General features: G+C 31.6%; 1 protein-coding gene across 3 annotated transcripts in view; it reads right to left on the bottom strand.

The window, feature by feature from the left end:
- Positions 1–17,021, bottom strand: part of CSMD3 (CUB and Sushi multiple domains 3) — a gene marked incomplete at both ends in the record, with an annotated part of 1,162,760 nt that overhangs the window by 718,891 nt on the left and 426,848 nt on the right. Inside the window, one exon of one of the 3 annotated variants that reach the window (XM_080909301.1) lies at positions 3,212–3,523. The exons of the other annotated variants lie outside the window; for them this stretch is intronic. Coding sequence (XP_080765427.1) covers positions 3,212–3,523 — 312 coding nt within the window. The remainder of the gene's footprint in view (positions 1–3,211; positions 3,524–17,021) is intronic. 3 annotated transcript variants of the gene reach the window in all.

Below are 17,021 nucleotides of genomic sequence, written 5' to 3' on the forward strand. Positions count from 1 at the left end.
CATATAATACATAAATATACTATTTACAGTTTTAGGCTATTAATAGTATATATACTATATATACACATATTATACACATAAATATACTGTATACAGTTTTAGTACATTAAGTATATATACTATATATATATACACCATGTTATACACATACATATACCAAATTATGTATAGAATACGTAGTACATAAATACTATAATATATATATTTATTTACACACTAAGTCCATATGCATACATATATGCTGTCTATGCATATAATCTCTAAATATGTATGTGCTCCTGCATATAGCAATTAACAAAAAAAAGGTCATAAATTTGAGAAAGACAAGAGAATTGCTTATGGGAAGATTAGCAGGGTGATGAGGGGAAGTGAAAAAATATGTAATTATATTAAAATTTGCAAAAATAAAATTCATAATCAAAATAATTTGAAGAGAATAAACAAGGTGTGTTAGACAAACAAAAACAAAATACATTTGGAAATTTAAATCTGGGTGATAAAATGACAGAGAGAATGGAAAGAAGGAAGAAAGAAGCTACACTGTTTGTTAGAGTTGTAGGGGATAAATGTGGGGCAACGATCACATTATAAGCTCCCAAACCATCAGTAAAGGTTTGCCAAACAGAATTTACCTTTTAGGCAAACCTCTAGAAGACAGATAATACAAGAGACAATGAACGAAGTGATTTGCAGTGAGTTGATTATTTTTAATGATCCATGCACTCTACAACATGTTTCTTATTCTAAATAGTCATGCGTGTTATCAAATATTTTTGTAAGACCAGGTTCTTTTTCTCTACGTATTCTATCAAAATCAGCCTTTTGAAGGTAGGATCCATGTTATTTATGCCTGGGAAAAATGACCCTGTTTCTTAGGAAGCACAGATATATAATATGAGCTAAACTAATTGACTTTTTAAAAATAACATGGCTTTGATATCCCCTAAACACCATTTAAGTATTCGGAGTTGTTAAAAACAGTTGATGAAAAGTGTTTTTGGGGTTTTTTGTTTGTTTTGGTTTGGTTTTCTCTTTTTTTTTTCATTGAACAATTTTATTTTAAAAAACAGAGATAAATGTACAGATTTTAAAAACAATTTGCAGAAAACTATAAATATATTTTGTCAGTACTTGATGTTTTGTAAGGTTTAATAGTATGCATTGAAATCTTACTAGTTACAATGAGCATAAATTACGTCTAATAAAAGTAACATGGAAGAACGTTTATTGTCAGAAAATGTAGCTAGTATTCTACAGTTTTCAAAACAATATTCAAAGAGAATATTAGGAACACATTACTCTTAAAGTAATAGACATTGGGAATATTTACCTCATATTAGTAATTTTGTTCTAAAGATAAAAATACAGTGGATGAATAGAATCAATTGAAGAATTATCAGATAATGTAAGAACTACATTGATTAGACTTTATTTGGTAGAGAGGTAACAATTTAATTGGCTGAAAATAATAATAAATAAAGCAAATAAATGCCTTGTTATAATCATTTTCTATTGTGTCAACATAGAAAATCTAGAATGTTCCAAGGCAGATTGTGTCACAGAATGACTAATAAATAAAATCACTTTAATATTGATATAGATAGGAAACAAGATTTTGAAACTACTGGAAGATTCTAACATTAGCTGAGACATGGTTTCAGGCCTATCAGAAGAACTCTCCTGATGCTAATGTTTATAGAAATATATTTGCATTTTATAGGAAATGAATTTACTACTGCTACTTACTCTAATAATTTATCTTCTCTATTTAAATTTGGTGTAGTTATTACTCTAATATCTATAAACTATTAGTGTCAATTCCACTGTTTTTCACTAAAGATGATAGAAAATTTGAGCAAGACTTAATTTTCATATTTTATTTATATAATAGACCCCATAAGTCATCTGGCTTCCTGTTTCTTTTTTTAATAGTGATCATCGTGAAGTAGTTCAGTACCCATAGTAAGAGGATATTTTTTATTAAATTTAAATGTAATTCTTCTTTATTAGTAATAGTATTTGTAGTAGGATGTCAAAAGATGAACAAGATAATGCTAATAAACTTCTTTAAAACAAATTACTGGGTGATAAAATTTTTCTTTCAAATATATGATTTAAGGAACTTTCACAAGTATTTCCAAGATAAATTAAAGGAAATAAACTCTCTGTGATGTAGTTTCTTTGCTTTGCTTTTCTGCTGTCTTATGTCAGCAGTTCTTAATTTCTCAGAATGGGTGCTCAAACTCATTCTTAAAAATTATTTTTACCATGGTCTATGAAAACCATTAACATCTACACTAATGAACCATGTACAGATTAAAGAACATATATGAGCCTGAAGAGGAATTTATTCAGTGTGTTCAGTAGATTAATGCACATCTTGATAGACGTGAACTTTATTTTCTTTTGACGCGAGAGTTTTCTTTTTTATATTTAATATTTCACCTCATAGAAAGATATCAGATTCCTGTATTTCCTACCCTATCCAAAGTTACATGCACTAATTGAGTTGAATTTTTTAAAATGTATTTGTTCTAAAAGTAAAACATAATTTAACTGTATTTTACTTTTGGATTTATAGCACAAAGCATAGCTATTATATTTTCAAAATTAAAATAATATATTTGTATAATTGAATGACAGACAATAGTTTATTTAAAATTATGTCATGAAGTTATACAAAGAAATCACCAGATATGATTTTATTTTTATAAAATATGCAATTTTTTAAATTATTAATTTACACGTTCAAACTTTATGAAAATATCGATAATCCCTACACTGAATAGATTCTGTGTGTGCATTTATTTATAGAAAATGGTTGTTTCATTTCTTAAAATTGTATGGGGTGGTAAGTAATATGGACAGGTATTTAACTCTCATTTGACTTTTCCCTTTTGAAAATACTGCGTTCTACTGTTAACACTACCTCTGAATAGATTGTGTTGTAGTTTGATTTCCTTTTTTTTTAAACTTTTCTTCCAATTTATTATAGTTTAGTTCTTTTTATCTTTATTGTTCAGCTACTTCAAATTATGTTTTTTTATCGAGTTGGCAAAATTATAAGATAAAGGGGAAGGCATCTGAAGGACATAGCATTTCCTTCATTTTGTATACCATGGCTCTCTTACAACTCATTTTCTAGTTAGAATCATCACCAAATATAGCCTCGGCTGTAACTAAATGGGCACAAGGAAAATAACACCGATACCTCTATGAGTAACAACTGCAAGTTCTTTAGTTCTTTCTATCTGTTCAGCATTTCGTGGTCTTCTGCTTGTACTTTGTGTGTCTGCTTGATGAGGAGAAAGCTGGTCCTCGGATGTGTTGGGATCCAGACCTGAATCACTGAGACTCCTTCCTTGCACTCGCTGTTCCTCGGAAAGTCTATGGCTGGTGACAGCTGTAACACTGGATACTGTAACATCTGCAGGAGTGCTAGCAACAGCAATAGCACCAGTGGTAGTCCTGATATGTTCCGCTAACTCACCAATGGAGGCAGTGAGGGTCAATGGAGAAGAACCTGTGGGACACAGTAGCACTAGATGCTAACTCTTTCTTTTAAATGTTATAGTTTTCTGATAAGTTTAATCAATTATATTTTCTACGATTACCTTAAGGATAATAAACATGACAAGGAAAACATACAAGCTCACCCCAGGATATTGTTTTTATCAGTCTATGAAAGCCATTACACATAAAATAAACATCCTAACAGAAGACATTCAGGTGGATGAAGGTAGAAGAAAAAAATTTCTTATGGGTCCCTCAATCAATGTTTTGATTTCATTTGAGGTCATCAGATAAATTTGAGCAGATAAATTTTTGACAGAATAGATCATTTGGTAACAACACTTTTCTCAAAATTATGCTTTGAATAGTTTGGTTTAAATCAGTTCAAATATCTTGGAAAATATAAAACTTTTCCATTAAAAAAAAAAAGAGCAAGTGAAAAAATTGAAATCAAAGCATGAAAAAGAGGGATGAAAATCTGAGACTCAAAATTGTCATGTATTAATTAATGTTCATCCCAATCTCATTCGACAGGCAAGTATCCAACCTGGTAAAGAATTGGAGCTCATGAGATATTTCTTTGTATGTCTTTATATGCTCTCTAAAATTAGTGAAATCAATTAACATCTTTCATGTTTGAAGGTAAATTTTTAGGTAACAACTCTTAATAGAAAAAAGTTAAACAAGTTATTTTATTTAGTGAAAATGACCAAAAGCCAATGGAATCATTTAGAGGGACAGTTTCTTACATGAATAAAATTAAGCAAGTTACTTTTTTAGTGAAAACAACCAAGAGCAAATGGAATTATTTATACAGACATTATATATATATATATATATGTATATATATATATATATATATATATATATTATATGTATGTAGCTTCTTTATAAACACAGATTTATTTGTGTATGTATTTTACCCCTATTTATTATAATTGTAAATAGTACACTACCCAATTCTCTTTATTAAATTGACAAAGCAAGACTTTCATTTTTCTTTCACTTAATATCTAGAAGGGTTGTACTTTCTAGATATGGCATGTTTCTTAAGGAATAATAACCAATCTTGTTATAGAAGCATGGAACCTAATGAAGATATAGGAATCTACATTCTTATCAAAAAAAGTAATCATTCAGCTCTGCAGTTTGAGATATTAATAAAGACTGAAATGTTATTCATAGAAATTTTCTAAGTACTATGAAGCATCTCATTTTCCTAATTTTTTACTCAGCCCACTTATCCATGGGTTAGTGGAAGACTTCTGATTCATTAGAGTTCATTTTATATCTAGCCCCTTTGCTGAAGACTTTTTATTACATACAGGAGCTCTCTGGCCAAAATATTGGGGTCAATTATGCATATTATCATCTCATCTGCAAATAGTGATGTTTTGATTTCTTCCTTTTCAATTTGTATCCCTTTGATCTCCTTTTATTGTCTAATTGCTCTGGCTAGAAATCCTCCCAGCACTATATTGAATAGGTCAGGAGAGAGTGAACGGCCTTGCCTTGTCACTGATTTTAATGGGATTGCTTCAAGTTTCTCTCCATTTCCTTTGATATTGGCTATTGGTTTAAAAAAATTAAGTTCTGAACATTTTTAAAGTAAGTGAGTAGCATATATACTTTCATATATACTTCTCAGTATCTTGTACTTCTGATTACCGGTTTTAACTAGAACTTTAATACAAGCAGATGTTAGGTTGCTTATCCACACCAAAGGATTAAATAGAAACCAGTTAAACAGTTGCTAGAGATCCAGCTATGTTTTTCTTTTCTTAAGCCATCCACACATACTAGGTGTGATGATTCTATTTGCCTAAAACTCAAAACGTAAGGTAAACAAATATGGAGTCCTTACTTGCTGGCAGGAAAGAATAAGTAGAAATGCCATAAATTATGAATTGCTAGATTCCCTCTCAAACTCATTAGAGCTTCACAAAAAATATATAATAATTACACACGGAGAAACTAAGATAAATCTTATATGCCAATAAACATATTATATTCAATAATTGATGCATTTGAAAATATTAATCAGAAAAGAATGAAGTGCCTGTATCATGGTGTAGAATTTCCAATCTACTACATATACAAGAGCTGCTCAAATAAGTCTGTGCCCCCTACTAAAATAAAATTTAATAAGGATACTCTACTCATAGAAACAATTGAGAACTGTTTATAGGACCTTGGTGGACTAATTGGCATGATGAGGAATTTCTATGAAATGATATTCTCATTTTTATTAAAAGTTATTATTTGATTGGGAACTTAATTAGCCTTTCTGCATTCGAGTGACAGGAAAACCAGATTATTAAGCTAATATTTAAACATATTTTTTTGCTTCACTGTAGTGTCCAATATTAGATTTGTAATTTTAAGTGTGTGTGTGTGTGTTTGTGTGTGTGTGTGTGTGTGTGTGTGTGTGTATGTGTGTTTCTTCTGGGTAGGATACGAAGATATCAGAGATGTCTCAGGTGGGTTCTGGTAACTGAGCTCTGGTTTACCTCACACACTTTGCAGGAAGTGCTTGTAACCAATGAATCACTTTTCCTGATGCAAGCCTTTGATTTTCAGTGCATAAATTTAACTATAAAACTGTCTTACTAAAAGCACAAAATATAATAGAACCTGTACTCTAAAATATGAGTATCGAAGTCTTCCAACAATGAACGAATACACCCACAACAAAGCTGTCATGATTAGGCAGCAAAAGGGTGCATGTGAGTAACCATGTTTTCATAATTCTTATTTCTGAAAACAGGCTTTGACTGTGTGTCTAATTAATCATGAGAAAATGTATTGTCTGATTCCAAGAACCACTTTCTATCATCCCCCAGGATATAGATATTCATTCAGATTCCACTGGAAATTCAAGCATATATTTGTATAATTTAGAGAACATTCCTTTGTGCAAGCTAGTCTTGAAGGCTTGAGCCTCAGACACTTAACTCTGAGCAGTGGTTCACAGTGATGGATCATTTACTTCTTTATTGCCTAAATATAGTAAGAGTTAATGGTGAAGCAAGAAAGAAAACTTCGTTTCTAAGAAACCAAAGTCTGGCCAAGCATGTGCTTCACCAGATATTTATAAATCGGTTATGTCTCACACATTTCCCTCTCCTTCAATCGACACCCTAGAATGTAAGAACAGCATCGATTTTGGGCTTTGGGTATCTGTTCACAACTCTAGACCTATTGGTAGATGCATGCCTGAAACACAATAGGCACTCCAAATTATTGAAGTAAGTAGAAATTAATGAATGGATTTAATGATAAGACCAAAAAGAGATCATCATTAAGTAGAATGATTGAAATGAAATGTGACTGCAAATAATTACCATGGAAAAGTCACATTTCTCATACTCTCGTGGTACAAAGGAATTGGAATAGGAGGCAGGTTAACTGTGACCTAGAGTTTCAAAAACATCACTTTGAGAAAGTGTGCAATCTAAATACTTAGTAGCAATCTATTAAGTATATTTTTAGCCCTTCAGAATGAGATCATATAATCTGCTGCTTTGCTGGGATTAATTGCAGTACTGAGACATCTCTAAAGGGAAAATTAAATATGATTTCATGAAAGTACACAAAATAATTACATATAACAGAGGTAGATATCAGAATCAAAGTGACTACTCTACTAAGGCAGGAAAAAATCCATATTATATTTTATTTATTGTTTTTATGCCAAACATAAACCAATTCAGAATAATAATATTTATATCTGTCAGTGTATGAAACATGGTTTTTATTATGTAAATATTAAATTTTAAAACTTAAGTTCATTTATCAGGTTCACCCATGTAACTGTTGCATCTGGCCAAAACCAATTTTGACAAAACCCTTAAAATGAAGCACATCAAGAAGGCAGAATTAAATATGAAAAATATCTTATCTGATATTAAATCTAATAGTTGTCTCTTTAGAACACGAATTATGCCTACAGTTGCAAAATCATTACCTTTCACAGCACAGTAAAACATAACAAGACATACACCCAAATTAAAGAAAAAATTGTACATCCAAAAAAGTCTGTTCATCACATAAAATAGAATCATATCTATAAAATGTGGCTTAACAAAATTAGGTTGCCTTGTAAGTAGGTAAATTGAGTTATAGTTTATAATACTATTGACAACATGAAACATATCTAAATTATAAATTTATTATTATTAACAGACATTTCCTCCATAGAACAAACTAAAAAAATGAAATGATTTACATACAGAGAACATGCTTTTTTTCAAATCATGAGTATGCGTCACATTTCGAATCATGAAAATGGAGAACGACACATGTTACACATGCAAGTTATAAAATTCAGAAAGGGTATGTACAGTTTTCAGTGCTGATTTGTGGTTCATTTTAATAAAATTTATAGTTGTAAAAGTTCTATAATATTAACAGTAACTATGTGAGACAATAAAGGTTAGCCATTGTAGAAGTTAGAGAATTACAAAATACTCTCTTATAATAAGGCATTTTTGTAATTCTTTTATTATTTTCATTGCAAATATTATGATACATTGATTTCTAATTATTATTCAATTTATAAAATATTGTGCTAAACTTGATTATAGGTCCCAAAAACTTAAAAAAATGAATACATGAAATGTGCATTAACAGTAAAAGAAGATTTTCATATGTGTTTGTTTGAGCATCTCTTTTTGCAGATTGTCTTCCCCAGTCTTGTCATTTATTCCATTATTTTATTTGAAACATGTCTGTGAAAGTATACAAAGTAAATAATAATAATAATAATAATAATGATATGTCATGGTGGAAAATGTAGTAAACATTTAAAGTGAAAGCATGCAAAACAAAGACCACATTCATTTCTATCCAAATTAAAACAAAGCCAAAAGAAAATCAAAATACTTCTAATTTCCAATGATATTTGAGTCATCCTTTACATATTCTATAAATTTTTGATCATTTGTTTCAATTTTTAGTTTCTTCTTTTCCTTGTATCAAACATTACTTCCATGGGTTTGCAAGAGAAAAATCCAACAAGTGAGAACACTACCAAGGCCATTGAACTTGATGTGTAAAATTATAGGATGCCTCTGATTTCTCATGGCTGATGGGTATTTTCTTACTTAGTACATTTTACCTGAGAATTTTGCATAAAGAATGTAATAATAGGTGCATGTTCATTGTAGCTGAGAATTTTGTGTTTCAGGTATACTGTGTCCACTTGGGTTAAGTAATTTGAATTCATCCAAAAATATGTTTGTGTAAATGTTCAAATCAAAAAAGTGTGAACTGAGACAAGAAGTCTTTAAAAAGATGGAAAGCTGTGTTTTTAAATAAGTTTCTTTCTATAAAACTGTCACTTTCCAGAAGCATTTAACGTTACCATCTAAGCAGAATTAACCAATAGACTTTGGAACAATTCTATGTCGATATTATGAAGGTATCATTTATATTGAAAATGAAATTAATGTTCAATCTACTTTTAAGTTCAATCTATTTTCAGCTTAAACTTTCTCAATAAATATGAATTTACCCTGGTAATTAAGCAGCAACATTAAAAATCAAACATACTATAGCTTGTGTTTGGTACTGAAGTGATAAAATGTGAGAATAGTTACATTGCTGAAATTTTGAAAGAACTGGTTAAGTAACAAATATCTAATGGAATCATGATCTGTAAGGAATCTAGGTAAGTACATAGTGATGTAAAATATAATTGAGAACTTGACATTAATTTGTATTGCTAAATGTTCATATTCCTAATATATCTCTGTCTTATATGCTTAATAGCAAATATAAATAAATGTTAAGTTTCCAGTTGAACTGCCTATTATGCATTGAGCACAAACTGTCTTGTTGGTACATGTCAAAAGTGAACAGATAAAATTTTCACTAAAACTGAAATTCATAAGAATTTTTTCAGCAAATTTAGTGGCACATCTACTAAACCAATACTATCAGTAAAATTATCATAAAACCAATATTAATCAAATTATTGTCTGTGTCAAGTTATTTGACATACAAAATTAATCCCATAACCTGAATTATTTAAAATGATAATGAATTCACATATCGAGTAACAATGTATTTGCACTGAAAATAGTTGGAATATTATGTAACATTGAAAAGACGTTTTTGTTCATCACAATGAAAATACTACATTTAAAGGTAAATATATGGATGATATTATAAATAATAAATTTTATGAAAAAATATGTAAAAAAGACTTATTTATAATGATCAAAAATGAAATCAAGAAAATGTTTTTGACAATCTCGAGACTATTACCTTTCTTGTTAGATTATCATTTACTGTTTTATGTGCTGGTCAAAGTTAACCTAACATGTAAAAGATAAACACCTAGCCTCCATCATGGCTTTACATTTAGGAAACCCCAACTACACATCACTTGTAGAAATCCACAAAACATGAGTGAAGCTCTTTGTTATTACTAAACACAGTTCTCTTCCAAGACATGGAAAACCCACTACATAGATTTTCAAATGCAAACATTTGCAAGCATCATATGTCTTTCTACTTCTCTCTACAAAGATCTCTCAATATGACATTCAAATAGAGAAGCATTTGGAATCAACAGTAATTCCCAAGCAAAGAAAATGCAGCATTTACTTTATATATATAGGAAAGTTTCAGAGGTATGTTTATGAGAGAAATGTAATATATATTCTTCCAATATTTCATGTCTGAACCAGTAGTTTCATAGTCATGCTCTTTCTATAAATCATATGAAATAATATTAATTTTAAAGCAGACACTATATACTTTGTATGTATTTACTCTACTTGTCCTTAAAATGTAAGTTTAAACATTTACCTAATAGTGACCAGAAAACAAATATGTAAAAAATAAGTACATATGCAAAATGTTTAAATACACAATTCCCTTCTTCCTCAAAAGTAGGTATTTTATTCCATACTTACTTAAAAAGTATATACTGTTAAATTCTTAATTATTAATATAAAAATATTACTAGGAAATTAGATGTGTCCATATATGTCCAAATGATATGTGGAGAGATATACCATGCAAATGAGTTTATATTTCACATCCAATAATAGAAATGAAAGGAGAATTTCATATGCATGTACAAAAAAGAGGGCATAAAAAGGAAAACATGTGATAATTGTTTGTTTACTCTTATAAAATTTCTCAAGTTGGCTCCATGCATTCCTTTTTTCATTTCATGATATCTGTATATATATGTGTGTGTGTGTGTGTGTGTGTGTGTGTGTATTGAAGATAAGGGGAGACACACAGGAAAAGCAGAAGTTAAGCTTTGTGCCTACGCTATTAATTCTGGTGAGAAGAAATAAGAAGCCTCTCTCTGACTGCTCCCATTACTCCTTAATTCTGAGGAACATCATTGTCTATGTGTATACTTGTTGTTTTCTTTCCTTCTCCCGGCCTGTTCCATTTTGAGAAGAAGGGTGACTTAACTTTACATGTGTCTCCTAAAATACACCTTATGCTATGCTTATCCATATCATAAGAATTAATGAAAGAAAGCAGCTACCCTCACTTCCACCATTTTTTGTATGTTTCCAGATAATCAGATGATACTGAATGATGGTGTCTAGGCTTAAGTATTTTCCCACACAGAATTATTTTCAGTAAGATTCAAGTACTATAGACATGCAATCTTTGACTTTTATGATGATATTTGTCATTAATAGTTTTTCTCTAGGTAAAATGGTACTAGGAAAAATTAGATGCTTAATTTAGAGAGGAGTAGGAAACCACTGAAATATTTAATGAGACTTACTGAGATAAACCTGCTCAACTTAAACTAACAGCTTGTCTCCCACAATTACTGTATTAGATCTAGTCACATTATTTGCAGCTGGGTTCAAAAGGGATCTGGGTGAATAGGACTGATGTAGCCTACTGGGGGAAAGACTATTATGGGATTTATTATAGAAAGGTTGCTGAGAAACTAGTAAAAATTGTCATAAGTCATTTGAAATAATGAAAAACAATAGCAATCCAGGCCCCAAAGTTCTTGCTTTACTACATCAGACACTCTGTGGAACGTTTGCATATATTATAGTGGGAAAGTTATAGTAGACAGTTCGCTTGAAACAAAATCCTTGTATTAGACAATAATATGAGAGATAGAAAATACAAACATATGTGCTATAATTGATGTATTGCAATGTTATTTATTAAAATGTCAGTAATGGAAACTAATGGCACAGGTCTGCATGGCTTATATTTAGCATTAGTAGTGCTGGAATTTTAGAGTGAGTATGGGACAGAGAGGATGGTATTGCTAAAGGATAACTAGGTAATACATAAAGAAAACTGACTGAGAAAGGTCACAGAAACCATCCATTCAATTCTCTGACATCTGCTCAACCTTTTTTGACTTTTACTTGTCGAGTACAAAGTTTAATCCTAAGAGTGATATATACCTCAATGTTAGTTAATTAGATAGGCTGTCTTTTAAAGCCTTCCTGGGGAGGAGATAAATTTATGTTTTATTTACAAAGGGATTGTACATAATGAAAATAGAATATATTTGATAAGAGAAAATTTACAGTGAATTGGAGATAAATTCCCAAGCTATCGGCTCTTTTATAATATTGTAAATATTACAGACAACAACCAAAGTTTCCATTCACTTCATAGAAAACAATGTTGCACGTGTCCAAATATTCCTTAGGAACAAAATTCTTTTCTGTTTGTCCTTACGTTTGCACTTTCAATAGTCTACATTTAAAATTACTGCATCTGTCTTTTTCTCTTCCTTTCTATATCCAGACACATATTAAGTACCATATGTGCACAAGCACACACACACACACACACACATACACACACACACTCACACACACATACATGGTATTTTTAGTTGTCTCTTTCTATGAAGACTAATGATAATATAAATAATAAAAACAATACAATATGCTTCATTTTGGGATATCATGGAAAGTTGAATGAAAAAATGAACTACATTTACATGCAACATTGAAGCCTTTGAGTGATGGTCATTGCATTTAGGCTTGTAATAAGGAACTGTAAATTATTTGGCATGAAAAAAACTATGAGAAAAAGATTCTAGACACTAAACATTAAAAAGTGAAGACATTTCAACTTTTCTTCAAGAAACAATGTAACAAAAAGAATCTCAAGCAGAAGATTGATGTGACAAGATTGGCATTTGGGAAAGGTTATAACTATAAAGTGGACAAGCTGTTAAAGGCATATATGAATGGAGAACAGGATAAATATTTAATGTATACACCTATGCGACTATGAAACACTTGAAATTTAAATTCTGAATGTAGTATATACAAATATAAAACAGTTAAATTTAAGTGTCAAGAAATCTACAATTTGATTTTGTGGTGTTGTTTTGTCTGTGTTTCTCCTCGTTTAATTTTGACTACATGTATATTATCTGCACTATTCGGGGCACATTTATAATAAAATGATCATTATTTGTTTAAAATGAGCATGCTGAACATTGTATGAAAATTATCATTTTATTAATAATTATAAAAAATTCTTTTATATATAGTCAGTAAAATCAAATAAGAAAATGTTGATTCCTTGAGTGAGAGTGTGTTTTCACTGATACTATGAAAATTCTGGAGATTTACAGTGTGTATAATGACATCACAAAGACAAGACTTTTGAGACTATTATTTTAATTAAGGAAAAATAGACAGAAGACAAGTTTTCAATATTTTTGAGGCCCTTTACTCATAATTACTGCTGCTACATTATCTAAACTGTTAAAATCTTTAAGCTCTTTTGACCTTGAAATGTGAGGAAATGGGTCAGTTACCACCTAAGAAAATAATATTGATAAATATAGAAGATTTTGTCATATATGACTTAAAATTGAAGCTCTCCTAAAAATTTAATCCTTAAAACTAATGTAAAGGATGGATAACATTAAATAGTGAATAAGATTTCCTATTCTGTCATCATGTATTAAACTTTTTTTAGGTTTTTAGTTTTTTAGAGATGATACTAAATAGAAATTTTAGTAGTCAATCCTCTCTCACTTCTCTTTCTCTCTCTCCCCTCTCTCTCCCTTTCTTTCCTTCCCTGCCTCCCTCCCTCCCTCCCTCTCTCCCTCCCCCTTCTGGTCTCCCTCTGTCTTCCTCCCTCCCACTCTCTCTTCCTTCTTCTCTTACCCCCTCTCCCTCCCTCCCTCCTTCTCTCCCTCCCTCCCTCTCTCCCTCCCCCTTCTACTTTTCCTCTGTCTTCCTCCCTCCCTTCCTCCTTCCCTTTCCCCCTTCTCCCTCTCTCTCCCTCTCTTTCTCCTTCCCCCCTCCTTCTCTCCCTCCCTCCCTCCCTCTCCTTCCCTCCTTCCTTCTCTTTCTCTCTCCCTCTCTCTCTCTCTCCCCTCTTTCTCTCTCTCCCTCACTTTCTGCTCTCCCCCTCTCTCCTTCTCCTACTTTCTCACTCTCTCTCCTGCTCTGTTGCTCTCTGTTGCTCTCTCTCATAAACTCACATACACATAACAATTACTGAGCAATTATTATTTGGATGAGAGCACTAGAGAAACAACATTTTAGATGACCACATAAGACATGATCTATAACGTCTTTGTCACTTCTTGTATTATATCTAAGGAACAGTACTCCTGAATGTCCTGGCTCTATTCAAATTATAGGCTTGGACAACTGATTGAATGCCTTTTTCCAAGTTGTTCATACTTATGAAAAAACCTTTGGATTTTTATGGAATTCAGTGCTGGGTAAAAGCACAACTGGTTTTTGGCACTCTGACCCCAAAACTACAGGAGTAGTTACTTCTTCTCAATAAACATGATGAATATCCTGAAATGTATTTGAAAGTGAGAACAAAGTTACATTTTCTGCACATTTGTCTTTACTTTGCAAATACATACCATAAATTCTTGACTTGTGAATACATAAAAGGTATACAGCAATGCCAAAGTTTGTTCTCTTTCAAATAGATTAGTTTCTGCTTGACATATAACACCTCTATTAGTGAATCAACCTCTTTAATAGTGGCAGGTTTTCCTCTTATAAAATTATTTTAGTAATTCAATAGTACCAACTTGAGAAAAAAAATCATTCATTCACCAATTAGCAAAACCTATCAATCGTCTTCATGGTTATTGAATATAATTCTGCTGTTACTATCTCACAACATTCAGCATAAACCAAGTATCTGTAAACTTATATTATTTAAACTGTACCTTTTATAAAGATGCTTTAAAATTTCATAAAATTTTATGTCTACCCTCCTCCAGAGCCCCTTCCCCTATGAGGGTACTCCCCCAACCACCCACTTCCACCCCCCATACTCCCATTCCCACCTCACTACCCTAGCATTTCCATATGCTGGGACATCAAGCCTTCACAAGACCAAGGGCATTCCCTTCTACTGCTGCCAAAGGGGTCATCCTTTGTCTTTCTTATCTTTGGATGTGTACGTAACCGCTTTTGTACACTACTGAAACTTTACAGTTAAGAATATTGGATTTTGGCAGAAAGAAGTTTTCTGAAGCTAATGAGATAACCATGTGGTTTCTGTCATTGAATCTATTTATGTGGTTGATTGTTTTAAGTGATTTACATCTGTTGAACCATCCCTGCATTTCTAATGTAAAATTAGGGTCTTTGTTTTTCAGGATTATTGTTCTATATATCTTTATTTTTATTGGCTCCTTTTCTGTTTGATATCAAGTAATATTAGCTTTATAAACATATTTGGAACTGTTTTGTTTCCTTTTTTATATTATAGCATTATTGGAGAGTATTGATTTTACATTTTTGAGAGCTGATAAAATTCTTTCAGCTCCATCTGGCTCTGAACTTATTTTAGTTGAGAGACTTAATTACTCTTGCTATTTCATTTGTTGTAATGAGTCTATGAAAGTTATTTACTTCATGTGAGTTTAACTTTTGTAGGTCACACACACTTAGAAATTCACATACGTTTTTTACTTTTCAGTTAAGTGGAATTTTTAAAATTCAAATGTGTTTCAATAATTCTTCTTGGTTAATTCCCCTAAATGCCTATCAATCTTAAAATTTTCATGTAACCAGCGCTTAGTCTCCCTGCTTCTTTATAATTTGAGCTATTTTCCATTTTTCACACAGTCATTTTTTTCCACCTACAATTATCAGCCATATTTTGTTCTGTTCTTTCAAAAGCCATAAGGTAAGTTAAGTCATTAGCTGGTGTAATGATTTGAATAAGAATAGTACCCCTAGACTCATGTGTTTCAAGATCATGGACAGATGTCATACAGACTCTGAGACAATACAAATGCCACCTCAGGTTACTATATCCAGCAAAACTCTCAATTGCCATAGATGGAAAAACCATGATATTCTAGGACAAAACCAAATTTACACAATATATGTCCACAAATCCAGTCCTAGAAAGGATAATACATGGAAAACTCCAACACAAGGTGGGAAACTTCACCCCAGGAAATGCACAAAAGTAATCTCTTTAGAACAAGTCCAAAAGAACCTAGGCACACAATTAATCTTGATTAAAAACTGCATGTTATTGGTACAAAGACAGGCAGGTAGATCAATAGAATAGGACTGAAGACCCAAAATGAACCCACACATCTATGGCCACTTGATCTTTGACAAAGGAGCTAAAAATAATCAATGGTTTTATGTGGAGGTCTTTGATTCACTTGGAATTGAGCTTTGTATAAGGAGATAAGAATGGATTGATTTGTATTCTTCTACATGCTGATTTCCAGTTGAACCAGCACTATTTTTTGAGGACACAGTCTTTTCCTTAACAAAACACCAGTGGCTTATTTTCTAAGATTAAGAATCAACAAATGAAACCTCATAAAATTGCAGATCTTCTGTAAGGCAAAGGACTCTGTCAAGAAAACAAAACAGCAGCCAACAGATTGTGAAAATATCTTTACCAATCCTACATCTGATAGGGGGCTAATATCCAAAATATACAAAAAACATGAGAAAGTAGACTCCAGAGAATCAATAAATTCTATTAAAAATGGGCTACAGAGCTAAACCAAGAATTATCAAATGATGAATATTGAATGGCTGAGAAGGACCTAAAGAAATATTCAACATCCCAGTAATCAGGGAAATACAAAAAAAAAAAAAAAAAAAAAAAAAAAAAACCCACACATATAGAAATTACTGAGATTTCACCTCACACCAGTCATAATGGCTAAAAACCAATGTTCAGTTGACAGCAGATGCTAGCAACAGTGTGAAGAAAGAGGAACACTAACTCCTCCACTGTTGGTGGGGTCGTAAGCTGGTACAACCACTCTGGAAGTCAGCCTGGTGGTTCCTCAGAAAATTGGACATAGTACTACCTGAAGAACCAGCTACTCCACTCCTGTGAAGATACCCAAAAGACACTTAAAAATATCACCAGGACACATGCTCCATCATGTTTACAGCAGCCTTATTTATATAATTGGCAGAAGCTGAAAAGAATCCAAATGTCCTTCAACAGAGAAATGGATACAGTAAGTGTGGTACATATACACAATGAAGTATTACTCAGCTATT

The sequence above is a fragment of the Micromys minutus genome (genome assembly GCF_963924665.1).
Source record: "Micromys minutus genome assembly, chromosome: 33".
Classification (NCBI taxonomy): domain Eukaryota; kingdom Metazoa; phylum Chordata; class Mammalia; order Rodentia; family Muridae; genus Micromys; species Micromys minutus.